At 44.3% G+C, this 19,085-nt stretch overlaps 1 protein-coding gene across 1 annotated transcript in view; it reads left to right on the top strand.

Annotated features, from left to right (window-relative positions):
* Positions 1-19,085, top strand: part of Prkca (protein kinase C alpha) — a 406,878-nt gene that overhangs the window by 144,054 nt on the left and 243,739 nt on the right. The window contains exon 3 of the mRNA XM_028761244.1: positions 11,169-11,251. Coding sequence (XP_028617077.1) covers positions 11,169-11,251 — 83 coding nt within the window. The remainder of the gene's footprint in view (positions 1-11,168; positions 11,252-19,085) is intronic.

The raw sequence follows: 19,085 nt of genomic DNA, 5'->3' as shown, positions 1-19,085 counted from the left end.
GTACAATGCTAGTGTGTTCTCTGAGTTGTAAACTTGTGTGGAAGCCACATTCTTCTGTCCTGCTGAGGACATAAGTGTTTTCCCAAATGTAATCACTGTGTGGTTATGGCTGCAGATTCCAGCTGATACGCTGTGTAGAAGGAAGCTAACGATTTTAATGTGGACTTCTGATTACACGTTGGTGCTAAACCCTTTAGAAATTCCAGCTTTATTAAAGCCATTCATAATCATGACCGAGGGAGTCTAAGGAAACGTCCCAGATATTTCTGAAGTTCACAATTTCTGTTTCCCATTAGCAGTTCAGGTCTGAGTCACCTTTTTGCTCACAGGCAGCTGTGGTCTTGGGATACTTCCCCCATGGATATATTAGCACAACCCTAATTCATTTGTCTAGCAATAACTCATTGTAGCTTTTGACTTAATGTGCCTAATGGTGAGTTAGGTAAATTTGATAGACACAGATGTGCTGTCTCATGAAGCTGTTAGGGAGGAGTGTCTTGAATCACCAGCACCTTGTTCTTATTTAAATCATTTCATTTCTTCTTCTTGAGAGCTTTACTTTCTAGAAACTTTCCTGGTAAGTGTATGAATTTTCTAGGGCTGCCATAATAAATTACCGTATACGAAATAGCTTACAGAACAGAAGTTGCCCTTGGATTCTAAAGGCTGGCTGTTGGTAAGGTTGGCCTCTTTGAAGAACTGTGACAGGGAATCTATTCTGTGACTCACCCCTAGCTTCTGGTGGCTGGTGGCAACTTCTGGCATTATAGACACATAACCTAGACAGTCTCCATCTTCACGTGAACTCTTCCTGTGTATCCCACATACGCCGTCTTTTTGTAAGGATACCAGTCACACTTGGTTAGGAACTTGACCTACGTCAATACAGAGTCATCTAATTAATTATGTCTGCCTCAACTCATCTCCAGATAAGATCTCACTGCCTTTTGAGTTGTAGAGAAGTAAAAGTTGGCCATGTCTGCAAGATCTCAAATTTATGTTTTCAGCTCTTAATTATTTATATTTTCAGAAAACCACAAAAGTAGAGAATAATGCCATAAAGACTATGTATCCGTCTTGCAGCCTCAGGAATCACCAGCTTTTACACATCATTCATCTTTCTTCCTGCGTCTCCTGTTCCCCCCTCTGCTGAGAAGGTTAGAAAGAATCGCAGATAACATATTATTTTACTTGTGTAAATTTTAAAGACAGAGAACGGCAGACTACCCTGTCTCACCGCAATGGCGTTGAAGGGGGGGAAGGTTAAACTGCTTCTGTTAGTCTTAAACATATATCTGGCTTTTAACACTGCAGCTCATTAAAGGAGGGGGGTTAAAAGGGAGCAAGAAATTCCCCCCCACACACACACATGCTTGCGAGCACAAACACACACACACACACACACACACACACACACACGCAAAATGCTAGGGAATTGAACCAATGATCTTCTGAATGCTATAAAATTTTCTAGCACTGGCCCTTTTAATTTTTTTTTTTTCACTTCAAGACAGGTCCTTGCTAAGTTACTCTGCTTGACCCTTACATGGCTCAGGCCTTAAACTTGTGATTCTTCTGAGCAGCTAGGACCACAGGCCTGCACCCCCAGTCTTCAGCCAGGTCTCTTCCCTGGCTTTCTCCTTACTTTTCTGCCAGCTCCTAGATCACCTCACCCTTTCCACCACCAACCACGTGAGAGTGTTCCTGGCACCCCTTTGGCTCCTTAGGATTCTTCTTGCTCTGTAGATGCCTTGTTAGAAAGTTTGTACTGCACACCTCGAGGCCTCTGACTTCAGTGCTGGATCCACTAGCCTGATTGTCTGTCTGGGTGGTCATGAAGCAAAACCCACCCAGCCTGTCTAGGACAGAACCCAGGCCTATGCCACACAGGGGATTTTTCTTCCTCAGCCTGTATAATACTTAGCTAAGTCCCTAATTCCAAGTCTGCTCTCCGCATCTGTTTGATCCCCTGCATCCACACTCCACAGCCGCCCAGAGATCAATCCTTTTACCAAGAAGCATTCTGAGTGCAGAGAATGTAATTCAAAGTGGCAGCAGCCATAGTAACATGCACGATGTAGCCTTGTTCTCCAAGATCCCAAACTATATGATTTCATAGAATGTGTGAAACAGATGACATTCTGCTGATGGCAGCAGGGCTGAATGCTTGACACAACCAAGAGTCTGAGTGAAACTGAAGGCCGCAGATCCTGACGTCTGACTTCTCAGATCTCCTCAGCCCTTTCTTGCCCCAGCCTTGGCCCAAGGTTCCCCTTTGACTGCGAGATGGTTGCACCATTTGCCCCGTTGCCAGAGCCGGTAACTTTGGAGAAGCTGTTGGCAGGATCCTGTCTTTCATGCTGTACATCGTCCCTAAGGATCCTTCAGAATATACTGTAGACCCACGCAAAGGGGGGAATGCAGAGAGAGGACGCTCAGGAGTGCTCAGTGGAATTCTAGAGGAGGAAGAGATGGTTGCATCTCATATAGGAGAGTATGGGGAGTTATGGAAACATCTGGGGGTGTGTGCACGACTGCTTAGGGACAGAGCCAGCGTGCCATCGGATGAGTGGCATTCTTTACTCTGTGTGGCACAGAACATCTATTGGACTTGTTTCCATACAACTTGAATGTGTATCCTAGGAGAAGACTGTTTTCGCTGTTACAAATCTGAAACCGATAATTTTCTTTTAAAATGCAAATATAAGTTCAATTTTCCCTTACTTTCCCTACGAAGCTGAAAGCATGCCGTGTCTTAGAGACTTTCATTTCATTGTATTTTTGATATGACGTTACCTTTCATTAATCCCTTCCAGCAAAATTTAATTAAAATCATCACATGATGGCAACCATTTTTTTTTTTTAAGAGTTCAGGCAGGCTTGGTAGGGCAGACCTGTGGTCTCAGCTGCTCGGAGGCTGATTGCAGCTTCAAGGCCTACTCAAGCTGTACATTGAGTTTGAGAGACAAGGCTAGTCAACTTTGTGAGACCTGATCTCAAATTTAAAAAAAAAAAAGAGGAAGAAGAAGGATAAAAAGAAGTAAAAAGATGGCCGGTGGGCAGTGCAGGGATGGCTCAGTGGTTAAGAACATTGGCTGTTCTTTCTGGGTTCAGTTCCCAGCACCTACATGAAGGCTCACAAGTATCCGCAACTTCATCTCCAGGACATTTGACACCCTCTTCTTGCCTCTAGGGGCCCTACACGTATGTGGTACATACATTAATGCAGGCAAAAACACCCATATAAGTAAAAATAAATTTTAAAACATTGTAAAAGAAGGCTGAGGGCAGAGCTCAGCACTGGAGTGCGTGCCTCACACACACAAGGCCCTGTACCACAGTGAGGTCAGAGAAGCAGTGAGGTTTGACCTTTGACCTGACTGAAGCAGGACTCTTCGGGTTAGTAGGTTCTTGTTAGCAGGTTCCTGTTGGCATCCAGTGTAGGTTACATCATGGTTCCCTTCGTTAATTTTAGATACTAAGAAATTGTTATGTCATTTCATAATTGTCATTCCATTTCACATGAATGAACTGTCTGGATTTGCAATGATTTGGACTGGAGACTGAAAGGGAAGGAAATTATTTTTTGAAGAAATACAGAACAGTCCATGACATTATGTACCTGCCCCCATGACAGTCTGTATCAAGTGTGAGTATATACACATCCCGTCATGCATATGGATCTAGTGACAAATGTTGTTAATTATTTGGTAAAAGAGCCCAAGCCACACTTAGGAGGTATTTATTTCTGTCATTATCACAGAGCTTTACCATCACCAGTGTACTGGAAACATTGGAGAAACACGTGCTGTCCCTTACAGTTATGTGTCTGTCCCCATGTCTCTGCTTGGTTCTGGTCTGTCCCCACTCAGTTCTGGACTGTCCCCATGGCCCCACTTGGTTCGGGCACTGGTTTCATTGGAAATTTTAAAGAATAAGAGAATTTTTTTCTTGATTCTAAGAATTATGAATGTAAATGTCATAAAATGGGGCTTCAAGACTAAGTCTCTTACTGTCTATGACTTCCTATGGCACTTATCTCATAATAATTATTATTTGTAATTTTTTAAGTGTTGCTCTTGGTCAAATACTTTATTATTGTTTAAAACATCATATGAATTTTTCCATTTAAACTATCGTGAATGTGTGCTTCAGTGGCATTAATATATCTTACAATGTTCTGGAGTCATCACTGTCCATTTCTAGAATGTAAAATCCATGTTAAACTTCTCTCTCTCTCTCTCTCTCTCTCTCTCTCTCTCTCTCTCTGTGTGTGTGTGTGTGTGTGTGAGTGTGTGTGTGTAATCTTGTTTGTTTGTTTTTTTTTTTTTTTTTTTGGTTTTTCGAGACAGGGTTTCTCTGTGAAGCCCTGGCTGTCCTGGAACTCACTCTGTAGACCAGGCTGGCCTCGAACTCAGAAATCCGCCTGCCTCTGCCTCCCAAGTGCTGGGATTAAAGGCGTGCGCCACCACCGCCCGGCGTGTGTGTGTAATCTTTGTGTGTGTATTTTGTATATGTATGTGTGTATGGATAAATTTTTAGTGTCTGTGCATGTGTATAATTTTTATGTGTGTGTATGTGTGCATATGTGTGAATTTTGTGTGTATGTGTGTGTGTGCACATGTGAGTGTGTGTGTTTTCAGGTGCACACATTCAGGAGAGTTGACATCAGATGTCTATACTACTACTTAATATATATTCATTAACTATTTAACATATACTATATTATTAATTATTGAGACGGACTTTCACCAAACCTGAGGCTTCTCCTACTCTGGCTGGATAGGGAGCCCAGAGATTCACCTGTCTCTAACCCCCCAGCACTGGTGTTAGAGGTATGTCCCACCCTGCTAGGTTAGTAACTCTGGTTCTCACTTTCCCCTGAACTATCTATCTTCCCTGTCCCATAACCTCCCTTCACAGGGCCTCGTGTGTGCTAGGCAGTGTTTTCCATCTGTCTCTGATGAGCGGACTCACATTGTGTTACACGTGTCTGAACTACGTTCCCCTCTAGGCCTGCACAGCACCAGGCTGCCCCACTCCATCTCAGCTACATCTGCTAGGCATCCGGACCATCTCCACCGTTTGTCAGGGAGTGATGGATGCTGGTGACTTCTGCCTTTCAATTATTTTGAGGCTATATCTAGGATTGTAATATCTGGGTCATATGGTAATTCTACATTTAATTTTGGGGCACCTCCAAACCTTTTCCTGAGCAGTTATAATACTTTACATTTCCATATGTAGTGGATATGGGTCCTGCTTCTCTGTGCTCTTTTCAGCAACTGTCAGTTTTCCTCTTCTTCCTCTCCCTCCTTCTTGTCCCATTCTGAACCTTCAGCCCCTCCTTCATTCCCTCCCTCCTCCCTTTCCTTCCCTCTTCCCCTCCCCTCCTTCCTCCTCTCTCCTCTCCTCCCTCCTCTCCTCCCCCCTCCCCTCCTTACCTGTTTCTTTAGTCTCTCCTAATGTCTATGAAGTGGTGGTAACAGTTACTTTCGTTTGAGCGGTTCTCTCAGGCACAGGAGCACTGCTGCAGACAGTGGGCTGTGTGTGACTATGTTGGTGAGGCTCCTCACTCAGGAGGATGCAGGGTTGACTAGGCAGGGCTCTGCAGCATCTCGTTCCTGTATCAGTACCATCCACTCACCATATTCTTTCTAAGGCAAATTTCTCTGCATTAGTGGAGCAAGGGCAAGCCTTTGACTTGCCATTTGCTCAGAGTCTAGGAAACACTATCCCCAGCCAGGAGGCCTGAGATGGCCGTGTGCATGAAAATGGCTTTGACAGACAGAGAGTTCACATGTCCTGGTGTGTGTCTAATGGACCGAAACTCCTCTAGTCAAGTTAATTTTTACCAGATTCATTGGAGGAACAGTGTCAGAAGGGAATGTTTCTCTCACTCTGTTTGGCTTTCCATATGCCCTGGGTTGGTTTTTGATCTCCTTAAACTAAACACACATGACTGAGAATCACTTTTAATATCAGCATGACACTCTTGCAACACACTTTGGTTTTTTATCTGAATATTTACCATGAGTCTCTGACCCAAAATTAGGCCACTGGTATTTGTTCTGTTTCTGTAATGTACTTTTGGCAGATGGAGACTATCCCCCTCAGTTTCCGTTTATCCACACTGTGTGCTGTTAGCCATTGACAGGGATCTCCAGGTCAAGCATTCTCCATAGCAAAGGCAGGTCATGTAGAGGAGCCTCACTTCTTCAGGTCTGTGGACTGGATTCCTTCTTATGCTAGTGTGGCATCATTTGCACAGTGTGGTGGGCTCACTTCTGGGGCCATCTATCTCTGTTGGGAAGCACAAACACCTACAGAGAGGGTTACAGGAAAGTCACTTTGTGCTCAGAAATGGTAGAATGAAGATTTACTCTGAATCACTGTCATTAGGCTGCAGGCTGACTCCTGGAGACAAGAGATGACTCCTTAGGGAAAATGCTTGCCTGACAAGCATGAGGGTCTGAGCTTGGGACCCAAGCCCACCCATAAAAAGCCAGGTGTGGTGGTGTGCTCCTGTAATCTCAGTGCTGGGAAGATAGCAGGATCCCCGGAGCTCACAGAACAGCTAGTCTTGCCAAATTGATGTGCTTCTGAATAAGCAAAAGACCTTGTCTGAAAAACTTATAAGACAGAGAGTGAAAGAGAGTGACAGTGACCTCTGACCTCCACATGGACACATATGTGCAACTCCCAACACATGCCTGTCCCCTCTGACACACACACACACACACACACACACACACACACACACACACAAACACACTCACACACACCCTCTCCCATGTATGCAGTCTGGCAGGATGACTCTTCTTTAAAGCATATCTCTACAGTAAAAGACTGGCCATGGTTGTATCTTCACTTCCTTCAAGCTGAGTGTGGCAATCTTGAAGATACCAGCCTGCCAAAGTCAGGTCGCTGTTGAAATTGTGTCATGTGACAGGTACCCCAGAGTTCACCTTCTCCCAGTTCTTCTTACCCTGAGTTACACAGTCATTTGAATTCCTTTAGATTTTAAAATAAAATAGTAGCTCTCAATTTTAAACCAGTGGAAATCTCCACTGGCCACCTTCAGGTAAGCCCAGCACATTTACTAGGCCTGCTCCTGTTTCTTCTCTCTGCAACAGTCCTGTGGCATCTCTGAAACTTAGATTATGTTGCCTTGCAAAAACCATGTTACCTATTTAGTCTACAGCTTGGAAGCAAAGGTCCAGGGCAGCCATCTGTGAGTTTTGGAATGTCTGACCACTGCACACATTTTCTAGGGCAGCTTTTCCCAGACAAGTGTTGTATCCAGCCAGTCAGCCCCACCGCTCTTCTTCTTGTTCCCTTTCTAGAGATGATGGTAATGGTGAGAGGAGGGGACAGCAGAGCTTCTGTCTTTACTAAGGCACAGGCATACTGTTTGCTCTGTTTTGGGAGAGCACACATTACTTGGTCTTTTTGAGACAGAGTCTCCTGTAGCCCCTTATCGGCCTCCAATTCACTACATAGTCAAGGATGCTAGTGAACTTCTGATCCTGCCTCTACACCCCCTCCCTTGTATTCTGGGATTGTAAGTGAGTACCACCATACCCAGTGATGGGTTTGAACTTAGGGTATTGTGCATGCTAAGTTTAAACATGCCACCAATGGAGTGTTCAAAGTGCAAGCAGGCTTATGGGGCTTTATGCCCCAGATAATTCATACGTCCACAAGAACCCTAGAAACCTTCTGTCTGCCTCCTCTTGGAGGCATTTGTTGAAATGGAAAGTGTACATGTGAGAAATCTTGGGACAAGAGCGGCTAAGGCAGGGTGGCAGGAGGAAATCATTTGGGTGTAGGTAAGGATCTTGCTGCCTCTGACAATTTTAGAGGGCAAAGAGAGCTTGATTCTTAGGAAAGTATTTGAAGTAAGAATTTTCTCGAAGTGTGTAATAGAAATACTTCAGCTCGTGGCAGTGCGCTGGCAGGTAGAGATGACAGTCAGCAAAGGTACGCCGTTCTTCCAGGCTAGATACCTATGTGTGAACAGTGCTCATCTGGGTGTGGTGATGGCACAGAAAGGAAAGTGAAGATTTCAATGGTGGAACAAATTAAGAAATGAAAATGCTTTGTTTACCCGCAAGCCTTCACCTTCATCACAAATCACAATGAGGCACTAATGCCCTGCAACCCTTTTCCTTTTGTAAGCGATTCTTATGATAATTTTCATAAATAAAGCAAACCTTTGTGCCAGGTGTGGAGGGGTGGGCAGACTCATGTGGGTCTCCCCATTGCTACCATTGGAGAATTTCCAATCAAGATGCCTGTGACAGAAGCACATGGAAGGGACCCACGTGCTCTCCAGACCCAGAGGCGCTCAGCGCTGCCCTCTGATTACACCGGCATGGCCTGCACATTGAGTTCCACACTCAGCTCCTCCAGCTCTCTCCAGAGAAGCCCACACGGTGTGGTCTCATTCTTAAGAGTTGCCTCTTTATCAACCTCTGAGGCCAAATCCGTGTAAAAATCTCAACAAACAGGATGGCCTTGGTTTGTCCTAATATTCTCTTCTGTGCAAAGTCAAGAATCCTGACTTACCTGAGCTGTGATTTCTGAAACAACTCTCCAGGCTGCTACAGGTGGCAGCAAGGACCCATGTCCCCTTCTCTTGTCCCATTGCTCCTGATGCTGACAGTGGACATGACACTGTGAGAGTAAAGCAGGCTGTGGCATTAAGCAAACCTTAGCATGAAACCTGGCTTCACTACGTAGTAGGTGGGTGACCTTAGGCTAGAACTTCCCTGGTCCATCGGTCTTTCCATCTGTCCCTGAGGGTTTTCTCCCCCTCCCTTTCTCTCCCATTCATGAAGATTCATTGCGTGCTTAAAGCTGACTATACATCCTAACAGTGTTTTTCCACCTAGAGCTGAGGACACTGAGGCATATTGCACAGTGTGGCTATGACGCTTCACTGTGATAATACACAGGGAAGGATGGAACAAATGCCTGTTCACAGTAGGCTGCCTTTTAAATGGTATCCTGTGGTCACTCAGCAGGTCCAGTCACTCTTCTGCTGTTCTTCTTCATCTTCACAGTCTAAATAATGATTGGTGGTTGCTTTTCTACCTAGACTACGTAAGAGGCTCCTAACTAGGCTTTAGCCCTCAACCTATCATGTTGGATTCTTTCTGACGCCCACGCTTGTGCCTCTGACATGTTGTCTTCACACACGTTCCTCTTTATTCAAGGCCTTTCCATGGTTTCCAAGGGACAGGAAAAGATTCTGAATTTCTTCCCAGCCACTCCTGACTCTCTAAGAATCCTTAGCATTTGGCTCAGTATGTGAATTCTCTGGGGATTTAGCAAACCTGCGGTCCTCTGTCACCAAACGACCCCCCCCCTTCCTCATCTCCTTCAAGGACTAGTGCAAATGCAGGAGGTTGTGTTATATCTCGGTACAAAGAGAAAAGAGCGCATGAACGAAGTACCAGAATGCTCTAACCTTCTCTGCACTGTCTCTTAGTTCCTTTCTGCTGCTGTAACAAAATCCCTACACACTGGATAGTATATAAATAACTCACTATTCTGGATGCTGAAAACCCACGGTCATGGCACTAGACCAGCAAGCACCTTTTGGTCATTTGCTCCAGAGGGAAGGAAAAGAATGAGCTACATGAGGGAGGGTCTTGAAGAGTCTAAGAGATGAAAGGTTAGGGCCATGCCCTTCTTACTCTGTGTGTGTATCTGTATCTGTGTGTGTGTGTGTGTGTGTGTGTGTGTGTGTGTGGTCATGTATGCACTCCATGGTGCGCATTTGGAAGTAAGAGGGCATCTAGCTGGGGTCAGTTGGAATCTTCCACCACATGGATCTCTGAGACCTAAACCAAGCTCATCAGGTTTTGAGGCAAGCACTTCTACCTTCTGAATCATCTCCCCTGCCTTGAACGCCCCCTTTTATAATGGCATAAGTCTTACTTACAGAGGACAAATTTTTGTTGCCCAGTCACTTTCCTGGGGTCCCTTTTCCATGTACTGCTAAAATGGCCGAAAGATTTTATCAGTGTGTGTCTTGGTGGGAACAAACATGCCAACTGTAAAGTGTACTGAAGCCTTGTGACTTCCGTACTTGAGGTTGTACTGAAGCCTGTGACTTCCGTACTTGAGGTTGTACTGAAGCCTGTGGCTTCCATACTTGAGGTAGGCAGCAAGTCGCTTCTTTAACATCCTCATTACACCAGCAGAGCGACAGTAGAGGGTGCTTTGTGAGCTCTGCTCTGAGCTCTGAAGAAAGGAAAGGACTAAGATCACTTTCCTATCCTCCGTATTACACCATCCGGAAAGACTGCTTGGGGATTAAATATTCATTTCTAATAATTAAATTATTCTATTGATCCATCTTCAGGGTTAGTTATCAAATTGGCACTGGGCTTAGAAAAGTCTCTTAATAATTTTGCTAGATTTGCAAAGGTTCTTGAGCACAGCCTCTGTCAAAGACAGTGGCAAGGAAGTGTTAGATTACACCCAACTGATTTTCAAAGGGGTATTTCCTATAGATTGCATTAGTGTATTTTTTAAAAAAATATTTATTTTTATTTTATGTGTATCAATGTTTTGCCTGCACATGTGTCTATGTACCACATGTGTGTAAGTGGCCACGGAGGCTAAAAGTGAGTGTCGGGTCCTCTGGAATTGGAGTCACAGATGGTTTGTGAGCTGAGCCATGGGCGCTGGGGATTAAACCTGGGTCTTCTAACTCATACTCAGGATACTTCTGGATTATTTATTATCAGTTATTCCTTTTCTAGTTATTTTTATTTTACCTCCAGTGGGTGTATAATGTTTGTATTCATATGCACATGTGTACATATATGTGCATGTGTGTCTGTATAAACGTGCAAAGGTATAAGAAAGTGAAAAATGTTGAAATTATAATCCTGGGTTAGACGTTGAGGAAGACTCTCATAAGCTTTGGATCTCCTCTCCCCCAGCTTTAGAGTTGAGAAGTCATGGCCTAGTTTTCCTGAGCATTTTGTGGTATTATCCAAAGCTTAATTGAAATAAATTGTTGCTAATCTTTGAATGGAATGTCTTAGTGTTGCTGTGAGATTCTGTCTATATCGAAACTAAAATGACTTCTCGCCATATGGTATATAAATATAAACCCTTCTGATTTTCCTTTTCTGTTCTCTCCTCAGTTTGCTGTTTTGTGGTTCACAAGAGGTGCCATGAGTTCGTCACTTTCTCTTGTCCAGGTGCGGATAAGGGACCCGACACTGATGTAAGTAATCTGAAAACTGTCATTGGACGTTAGCGTGGATGTCTGAGGTTGTTTGTTTTTTTTTTATTGCCCATACAACCATTGTTCTGGAACATGCTATTAATAAAGAGACATCTCAGTTTTTTCACTTTGTCTTGTAATAATGAATACGTCCATCATCCTTCTGAGTCGTGTGCTATTTCACAGAGATACCCTCAGAGGAAAATCATTAGCTTGTATTTTTCTGCTGTGGATGACCACGTTGATTAATCCATCAAATTTATAGTAACAGCTCTGTGGATACATTTTACAATGGGTGTGGACCACCCTTGGTTTATCTTTGAAACTGTAATTACTACAATAGTCGACAATCTGTCTTGAGCGTTGTAACAAACTGCCCCTAGCTCACACCGTGGGATCAATGGTACATTTTCCCAATGTATCATAAATGTCTGCGTTGAAGGGGTCCTGTGGGCAGCTATTTCACTGACCACAGTCTCTGAGATGTCCAGTGATTTTATTTCACTTGTTTATGTCCTCATTCTCCCTGTTTCTATTAAGCATGTCGGATTCATCTCTTCTTACCAAAATACAAGACCAGCAGAGGACACTGAGGGGACACTGAGAGGCAGGAGAAGATGATGTGCTGGTGTTTATGCTCTATTGGGTGGAAAGACATTTGGTGCCATGTGAAAAATAACGTCTTAACTGAAATTCTAGTCCGAACTGCTCACACTACATCAGTTTGATTACTTATCCCTATGTCCGGGCTTCCCACGATTCCCACATACGGCACCTACTCCCACAAGGAAACCGGTTCAAAGAGGCTTCTCGGTGAAACAGGACATTTCTCAGACAGTGACATTTTCACAGTGGGCTGTGAAGAATTCAGATGTGCCTTGTTGTGACCCATGTGAAGAGATATACCTTTGATGACTTGGTTAAGGGGTTGGGAGAGATGGCCCTGGTGCATGCCTGGGGCTTAGAGGGATTGGACAGAGGGCACCTCATGTCTCTGTGCTTTGTCACTTTGTGTATGAGGCAGCTGAGTCCATGAAAAGTTGGCTGCCTTGCCTTTGTGCAACCAAAACTAGTGTCCTTTCCTCTCCTAACCCAGTTTTCCATACTTTTCTTTTTTCTAAACGATATCTCCATATAGGACATTTTTAGAGATAAAACAAGACCAGAAGTTACAAACCAACTTCCTCCTTTAATTAGCATATGATTAATTATGTGCAGTAATGGGTTGCATTTTGATATTTTCATACATGGATATATTGATCACATTCACTCCCAATTCCCTCTTGTGTACCCTTCTACTCTCCCGATCCCTTTTCTCTTCCCAGTCTACCTTCTACTTCTGTGTCTTGGTTTTGTTTTGTTTGCTTGGTGACCCAGGTGAGTCAACCCAGGTTACTTACACAGACATAGGAGAGAGGTCATTACAGAAGTGTAGACAACTACACCACCAAAGAAAATGTCTCCCCCTGGCAACCATTAACTGCCAGTGGCTCCTCAGAGAGGGGTGTGCCTCATGAAACTTTGAATTACTACAATAGTCAACAATCTGTCGTGAGCGTTGTAACAAACTGCCCCTAGCTCACACCGTGGGATCAATGCTACATTTTCCCAATATATCATAAATGTCTGAATTGAAGGGGTCCTGTGGGCAGCTATTTCTAGGATGGAGTGTTATGGGCTAAATCTTGTTTGGCTCTTATGGAGGCAGTCACAGGTAGTGTGAGTTCATGAGTACAGTGGGCATCGCTTGCCAGAGGACCTTGGTCCATAACACTCCTCCTTTCCTCTTGCTCGCCCTGCCTCTGCAGTGTTCCCTGGTAGAAGTGAGGTGTGTGCCCACTCAGCTCTACCAACCAGTAATGAGTCTCTGCAGTAACTAACTCCCACAGCTTCTGACTGAAAGTTTTCTGACCAAAGACTTGAGCAGGACCAATCTGTAGACATAAATATTTTGAATGCAACTTGATGTGTTGGTTTAGCAAAGAGGAAACAGTATTCATTTCCTCGCTAGGCTCTATGACCTCTCCAGCCACAGACTTTTTGCCAGATTTATTTATTTATTTATTTATTTATTTATTTATTTATTTTGCCAGATTTATAATACTAGGCATCAGTTCCCTCTGAGGCGAGAAATGCCCTCAAATCCAGTCAGAGAAGTCATAGAGTGCTTGGTTGCCTCCATGGAAGCTATGCCACTGTTGTACCAGTGAGCACATCTTGCCCGGCAAGTCAGTAGTATCCCATGCAAGGTTCACAGTTGGCTATGGGCTTTGATGGTTTTTCTCTCTCAGCATCCCTCATAACAGCTTTCAGCATTATACAAAGTACCCAGCCAGGAAGAAGGCTTCCAGCTCAGTTCCAATCAAAGCTGTGGCATCTTCTATGACAGGTTTTACCATCTAATTCTGGTGAGCAACCAAGAGCAGTGGCAGGAGTTTGCATTGTTTCTAGGGACCCCAGCGGCCTCCTTGACAAACTTTGAATTACTACAATAGTCAACAATCTGTCGTGAGCGTTGTAACAAACTGCCCCAGCTCACACCGTGGGATCAATGCTACATTTTCCCAATATATCATAAATGTATAGGGTATCCCACTTAATAATCTGTCTTCTGGGGATGGTTTTACCTCTGTTCACAATCTGATTCTTAACTCTTGTATTTTAATTAACTTGCAAAACAATCAGATTTCCTTGTGGCTTTTTTATACATCCTTATTTTAGGGTGACCCCCCTTCACCCATGCTCCATCTCCCTGACCCATCACTCCTTAAAGCTTTCTACCCCGATATTGACCTCTTCATTTTCACAACAAGCTGTTCTACTGCCCAACTCCCACTCCTCTGTTCCCCTTCCTCTCATGCTCCCTCTAGCTTCCTGACCTCAATACACATTCACTCCCACACTGACGCACATATATAAGAATTGGAAGCTAGGACCCACGTGGGAGAGAGAACATGTGGTGTTTGTCTTTCTGTGCCTGGGTTTTCTGACCAACTTCCTAAAAAGCTGACATTCTGTCGTTCGTGTTTTGAAGTCATCCCAGAGTAGCACTGCCAGTCCCTTCCCTTCCTCACTCATACTCCCATCTTCTTCCTGTCTGGTCCTTCCTTGTCTCTCCACTCTCGTCTCTATCCCTGCCACATTGAGAACGAGAAGCTACAGGTAGGTTCCGGGAGCACAGATAGCCCTTGGCATCTTCTTCTCTTCTTTTCCCTACATTTTCAGTTAGGTATCAATTATTGAAAATCTTGAATGAACCAAAGTGTGTCTTGCATCTTGAGGTACAACAGTTAACACACCTAGCTGTCTGCATCAGCTGTTGAGGGCATTGATCTGGGGAAAAGTGTGACTCATCCTGCTTGGTTTGGTCCTGGAAACCTGACTGGAGCAACTTGGAAATGAAGAAACAGGCGCATATATGGAAAAGCTGGTGTTGGGTGGCCCATGCTTGTCCTGAAGGAGGAAGCTGTGGCTACTAGGTTTTGCATATATACTGTTCAATCTTTTGTACACACTCGTACGTGGATCAGAAAAAGGCTTTGCCATGCTTCTGGGCCTCACCAAGGGAAAGTGTTGCCCTTCCCAAGGTCCTTAACATGGCCATGTACATGTCAACAGTACACATGCTCACTCAAGATTTCATCCACTCCCCACAGAAGTGAACATTTAAAAGTTACTGACTGATTAAAACAGGACATCTGGGCACTGAATAGTATCCTTAAATAACCTTTTCTGAGTGGCCATGAAAGAATTCCTTGATGAAACTGAATTTAAACTGAGCTTCAACAGTGGGCAGAAAACAGGCAAGCATAAGTGTGTGTGTGTGTGTCTTGGATTTAAGAGGCTGTCGAAGGAACTGTTTTAGATAAAGGGAAAGCAGTCAGGGAAGCCAAGCTGTAGGTGGGAGCTTCATCTGTGAGGGCTGGAGCAAGCTGGCCATCAGGTGTCTCACTAAGGATTTGAAATACAATCTCAGAAGTGATGGAGACCCAGGGAAAGTTTTAAGTGAGGAGTGACATAACATCACAAAGGACCTGTTGAAGTTTACTCTGGTCTCCTTTTAGGAGATGTATTGGGTCAGAAGTAAGTCACTGACCTGCTGGAACATGGGAAGACATACCAAAGGCTGGAAAGGCACCTGCTCTCTAGAGTACTAAGACAGTGGTTTGATGGAGTGAGATTCAATGGAGATAGTCAGGGAGAACACATTCAAGGATTATTTGAGAACCACAAAAGTAGCCTTTGGTCTTTATGGGGTCAGGGAGTTGGAGATACTGAGAATGAGTCTCAGGTTTCTCACCCAAATACTTGGAAGGATGGAGACTACAGGGCCATGAAGCCACTGTGGGGAGGACAAGTATTTGAGAGAGCACAGGGGGAACAGGCCATAGGTTCAGTTTGGGTGCTTTGAGCTTGAGGACTCGGACGCCAAGAAGACAGTTGTATGGGGACCAAGTGTGACTGGAGGTCAGAAGTGGGTGTGTCCAGAAGATACAAATTTCATGATTTTGTTAAGACTGAGACCTAGAAAGAGGATGTAGAGAGAGAGAGAGAGAGAGAGAGATTAAAAGGGTTTAGATCCTAAGACAGAGCTCTAAGGACTGAGCCCATTGATGAGAGAGGAAGACCAGGGAGGGAGACCAAGAAGGAACAGCTAGAGATGTAGGAGGAAGGCCAGGGAAGCTTTTGTATGTGTTACTCACTTCCTGCAGGGTCACAGTTTGCAATGCACAGTGTCCCACAGTTTGCATGGGAGAATTTTGGCTTAGATCACAGGTCAATTGGCGCACACTAGTTTTCAGCAGTCTCCCCATAACCAGGATGTTTTCCTGTTTGGATGCTTGTCCTACGGTCATCTCTGCTCCTGGAGCCCAGAACCAGGCAGACAATCTTCTATAAAGGATTGCTTGGCATCAAATGCAATGGGAATACATGTGGTCTGATGCCCAGCTAAACTCTCCTCCTATGCCATTCGCAGTGTGTGTGCCAATTTACTGCAGGCATGGGGCTTCACGTCCTTAAAGATGTTGCTAAGGGGATGACTTATTTCAATATAAGAAAGAAAAGAAGGTTCATGAGATGTAAGAAAATATAAGGACTCAGCTAGCCCTGCCTATCTGACTCACAAAGGATTATGTATGCTGTTTAAAGAACATCTGTCTCTCCTCTTTGGACCCATGATTTTTTTACTTTCTTCAGCTAGGACACATGACATATCATCCCTCTGTATCCTTTAGTGGTCATTGTACAAATCTGCAGAAGTCTTAGAAAGCCACAGGATGGTCACACTGAGCCACACAAGCAAGGTGTTAGAAAAGCATTCTAGATAGACAACTGCCCTGGATAGTCAGCTGGTTTGACTAGACTGGCTTGCTGTGACCTCCAGGAATCCACGTGTCTCTGCCCTCTAGATTAGTGGCAGTGTTGGAATTTGGGCTTCTTTAAAAGACACACACACACAGAGGGGGGGGGTAGGGGAGAGAGAGAGAGAGACAGAGAGACAGAGACAGAGAGAGACAGAGAGACAGAGAGAGACAGAGAGACAGAGAGAGAAATATAGTAATGTGTTTTCATTTAAATCCCAGACATGGAATATGAAGCTGCTTCAGATTATCCACAGCATCTGTCAGTGATTTGCCTCGTGCTCTAGCAGGGGTGTGATTTTACCAGCTGCAGATATTTTCTGTGATTGTGTGATGTTTGGAATTCTAGCAGCTTTTCAGAGAATATATAAATGCTAGAGCCTCGAGAGGCAGGGTATGACGGGTTAGTGGTCGGTTGCTATTGGTTGTTGTTTGTTATGATTTGTTAAGTAGTCATGTGCAAAAGAAGAAGCAACCAGGAGAAATTAAATATCCTGATGGCAAAGATCAAACTTGCCCCAAGGAACTCAATCAGCAGGAAGTATTCTGACAATGTCACTCCCTTCCCCCTCTATCCTTTTTTCTCTCCTATCTAGTGTTAGGGGGTTGAAAGGGTAAAAGAAAAGGGGTGGAGAACAGTGGAAGAAAGAAGTACCCACAAAGTAGCTAAAGTCCAGCTACACCCTAGCCTCCCTCAGCACTGGGATTACAGGCACATGCCCTGTGCCCCTTACACAGATGCTGGGGATCCAAACCCAGGTCCACATGCTTGTGAGGCTAACACTTTACACACTAAGCCATCTCCTCATCTCATATGCTTTCCTGAATACATTTCAAAGTCATAGACTACAGAGCTGGAAGGGTATTAAATATTGGTCTAGGTTAATCTTGTTTTGTAGTAAGGATACTGAGGCATATTAGAGAAAGTCAAAATGACTTGGGTACCATTGTATGTTGTTTGTTGGGCATCTAATGGGTTTGTGATTGGTTCCTTCAAAGATGAGCCCTGAAGGGAAAGAAAGAAGGTCCGATGGATGGGTGGTGTTGTGCTGTCAGTGGAGAATGTTGATAGCATGAATTGGCAATTCTGATCAAGTACTTACAAAAGCGCCAACGGGAAATGCCCATTGCAAGAATGGGTGGGTAGGGAAAAATGAGGTAGAATCTATGAGAAAAAGCTGCTCCAAGCCTCTTTCCTCTTAGAAAATTATAAAATATTGAATGGAGACTTTCTTCACTGCATGGGGAAGGATTATGATGAGTTGTTTATGTGCTATTTGTTAATGCATCCAATGAGCCTCACTTCAAGGGAGTCAGAGAAGTCATAGAGCTTGTAAAATCCACAAATACTGGACCTGCCCTGCCATCTTCAAGAATAAGGGGTCAGAAAAAGCACTGAAAAATAAACCAGATGTGCCCAGATGCCAGCAGCCTGGAAAGTGTGTTCTGAGTTCTTCTGAACAGAGGTGCTCCTTGTGCTCAAGAAACCACCATAGTTGGAAGTCTGCATTCATTCTGGGTATCTGAGGAAAGAAAGAACTTCATGTTTCAATAAAGGGGCCCTTGAAGATTCTCAGGTCAGTTTCTCATCCTCTCCTTTGCTCTGAAGGAAGGATGTTCCATTGCCCAGCATTTGTTCAAAGCATAGAGGGAGAAAAGAGGCAAGCATTTCCTAGAGTCTAGGAGCAACCCTGCACCCTCCAAGTAAAGGAAACAAAGAACAGAGAAGGCACCTAAAGACCTCATGCTTAGTTACTGGGGCTGTGGATTTTCAGGACAAGGAGTCTCCAGCTGGAAAGTAACAATACTGGGGTACATGGCTCAGAAAGCAGGCAGGGCTGGAAGGCCACTAAGCTCTAGGTATGCAGCCTGAGACTGCAGCTAGAGTTCTGTCCACCATCCCCACATCTGAAGTTTTATGAGACAGCAGCCTAACACATTTCTAACACATTTCTGAAAATGGTCCTTATATAAAAATAGTCCTCCCCACTGTCATTAGAGGTGGTGGGGAACACAGACTAGCCACAGAGGGAATAAGAGCTCATTTTGCTTTGTGTCAGGGACAGTGAATGTGACTTTGCTCTGTGGAGGAACCACACAAGTTGTTCTGTCTTCAGTGCCATGAGCCCCATTCTCTGACAGGGTTCTTTTCCTTGTTCTGGTCATGAGGCAGTCAGATGGGTAGGAAGGGTCACAACGGGTCCAGCGGTCGACTGATCTCAAGACCGATCCTCTCACTTCTTAAGATTGTATCTGCTAGTGTAGCTCACCAGCTCTCAGACCCTCTGTCTGCAGTCCCTTGCCATTCTTAGAATGTCTCTATTAATCTTCAGTTCTGCCTGTTTGCAAAGCTCACCCTGCCAGAGGGGAGGTGGGGCATTCCAGCCTGTCAGTATACATGCGTACATGTATGAAAAAATGTATACATATATACATTTTTTCATATATATATATATATATATATATACACA

The sequence above is a fragment of the Grammomys surdaster genome, unplaced genomic scaffold (assembly GCF_004785775.1).
Source record: "Grammomys surdaster isolate TR1022 unplaced genomic scaffold, NIH_TR_1.0 126906, whole genome shotgun sequence".
Classification (NCBI taxonomy): domain Eukaryota; kingdom Metazoa; phylum Chordata; class Mammalia; order Rodentia; family Muridae; genus Grammomys; species Grammomys surdaster.
Note: the sequence above shows the minus strand (reverse complement) of the source record. Positions and strands in the feature narration are given on the sequence as shown.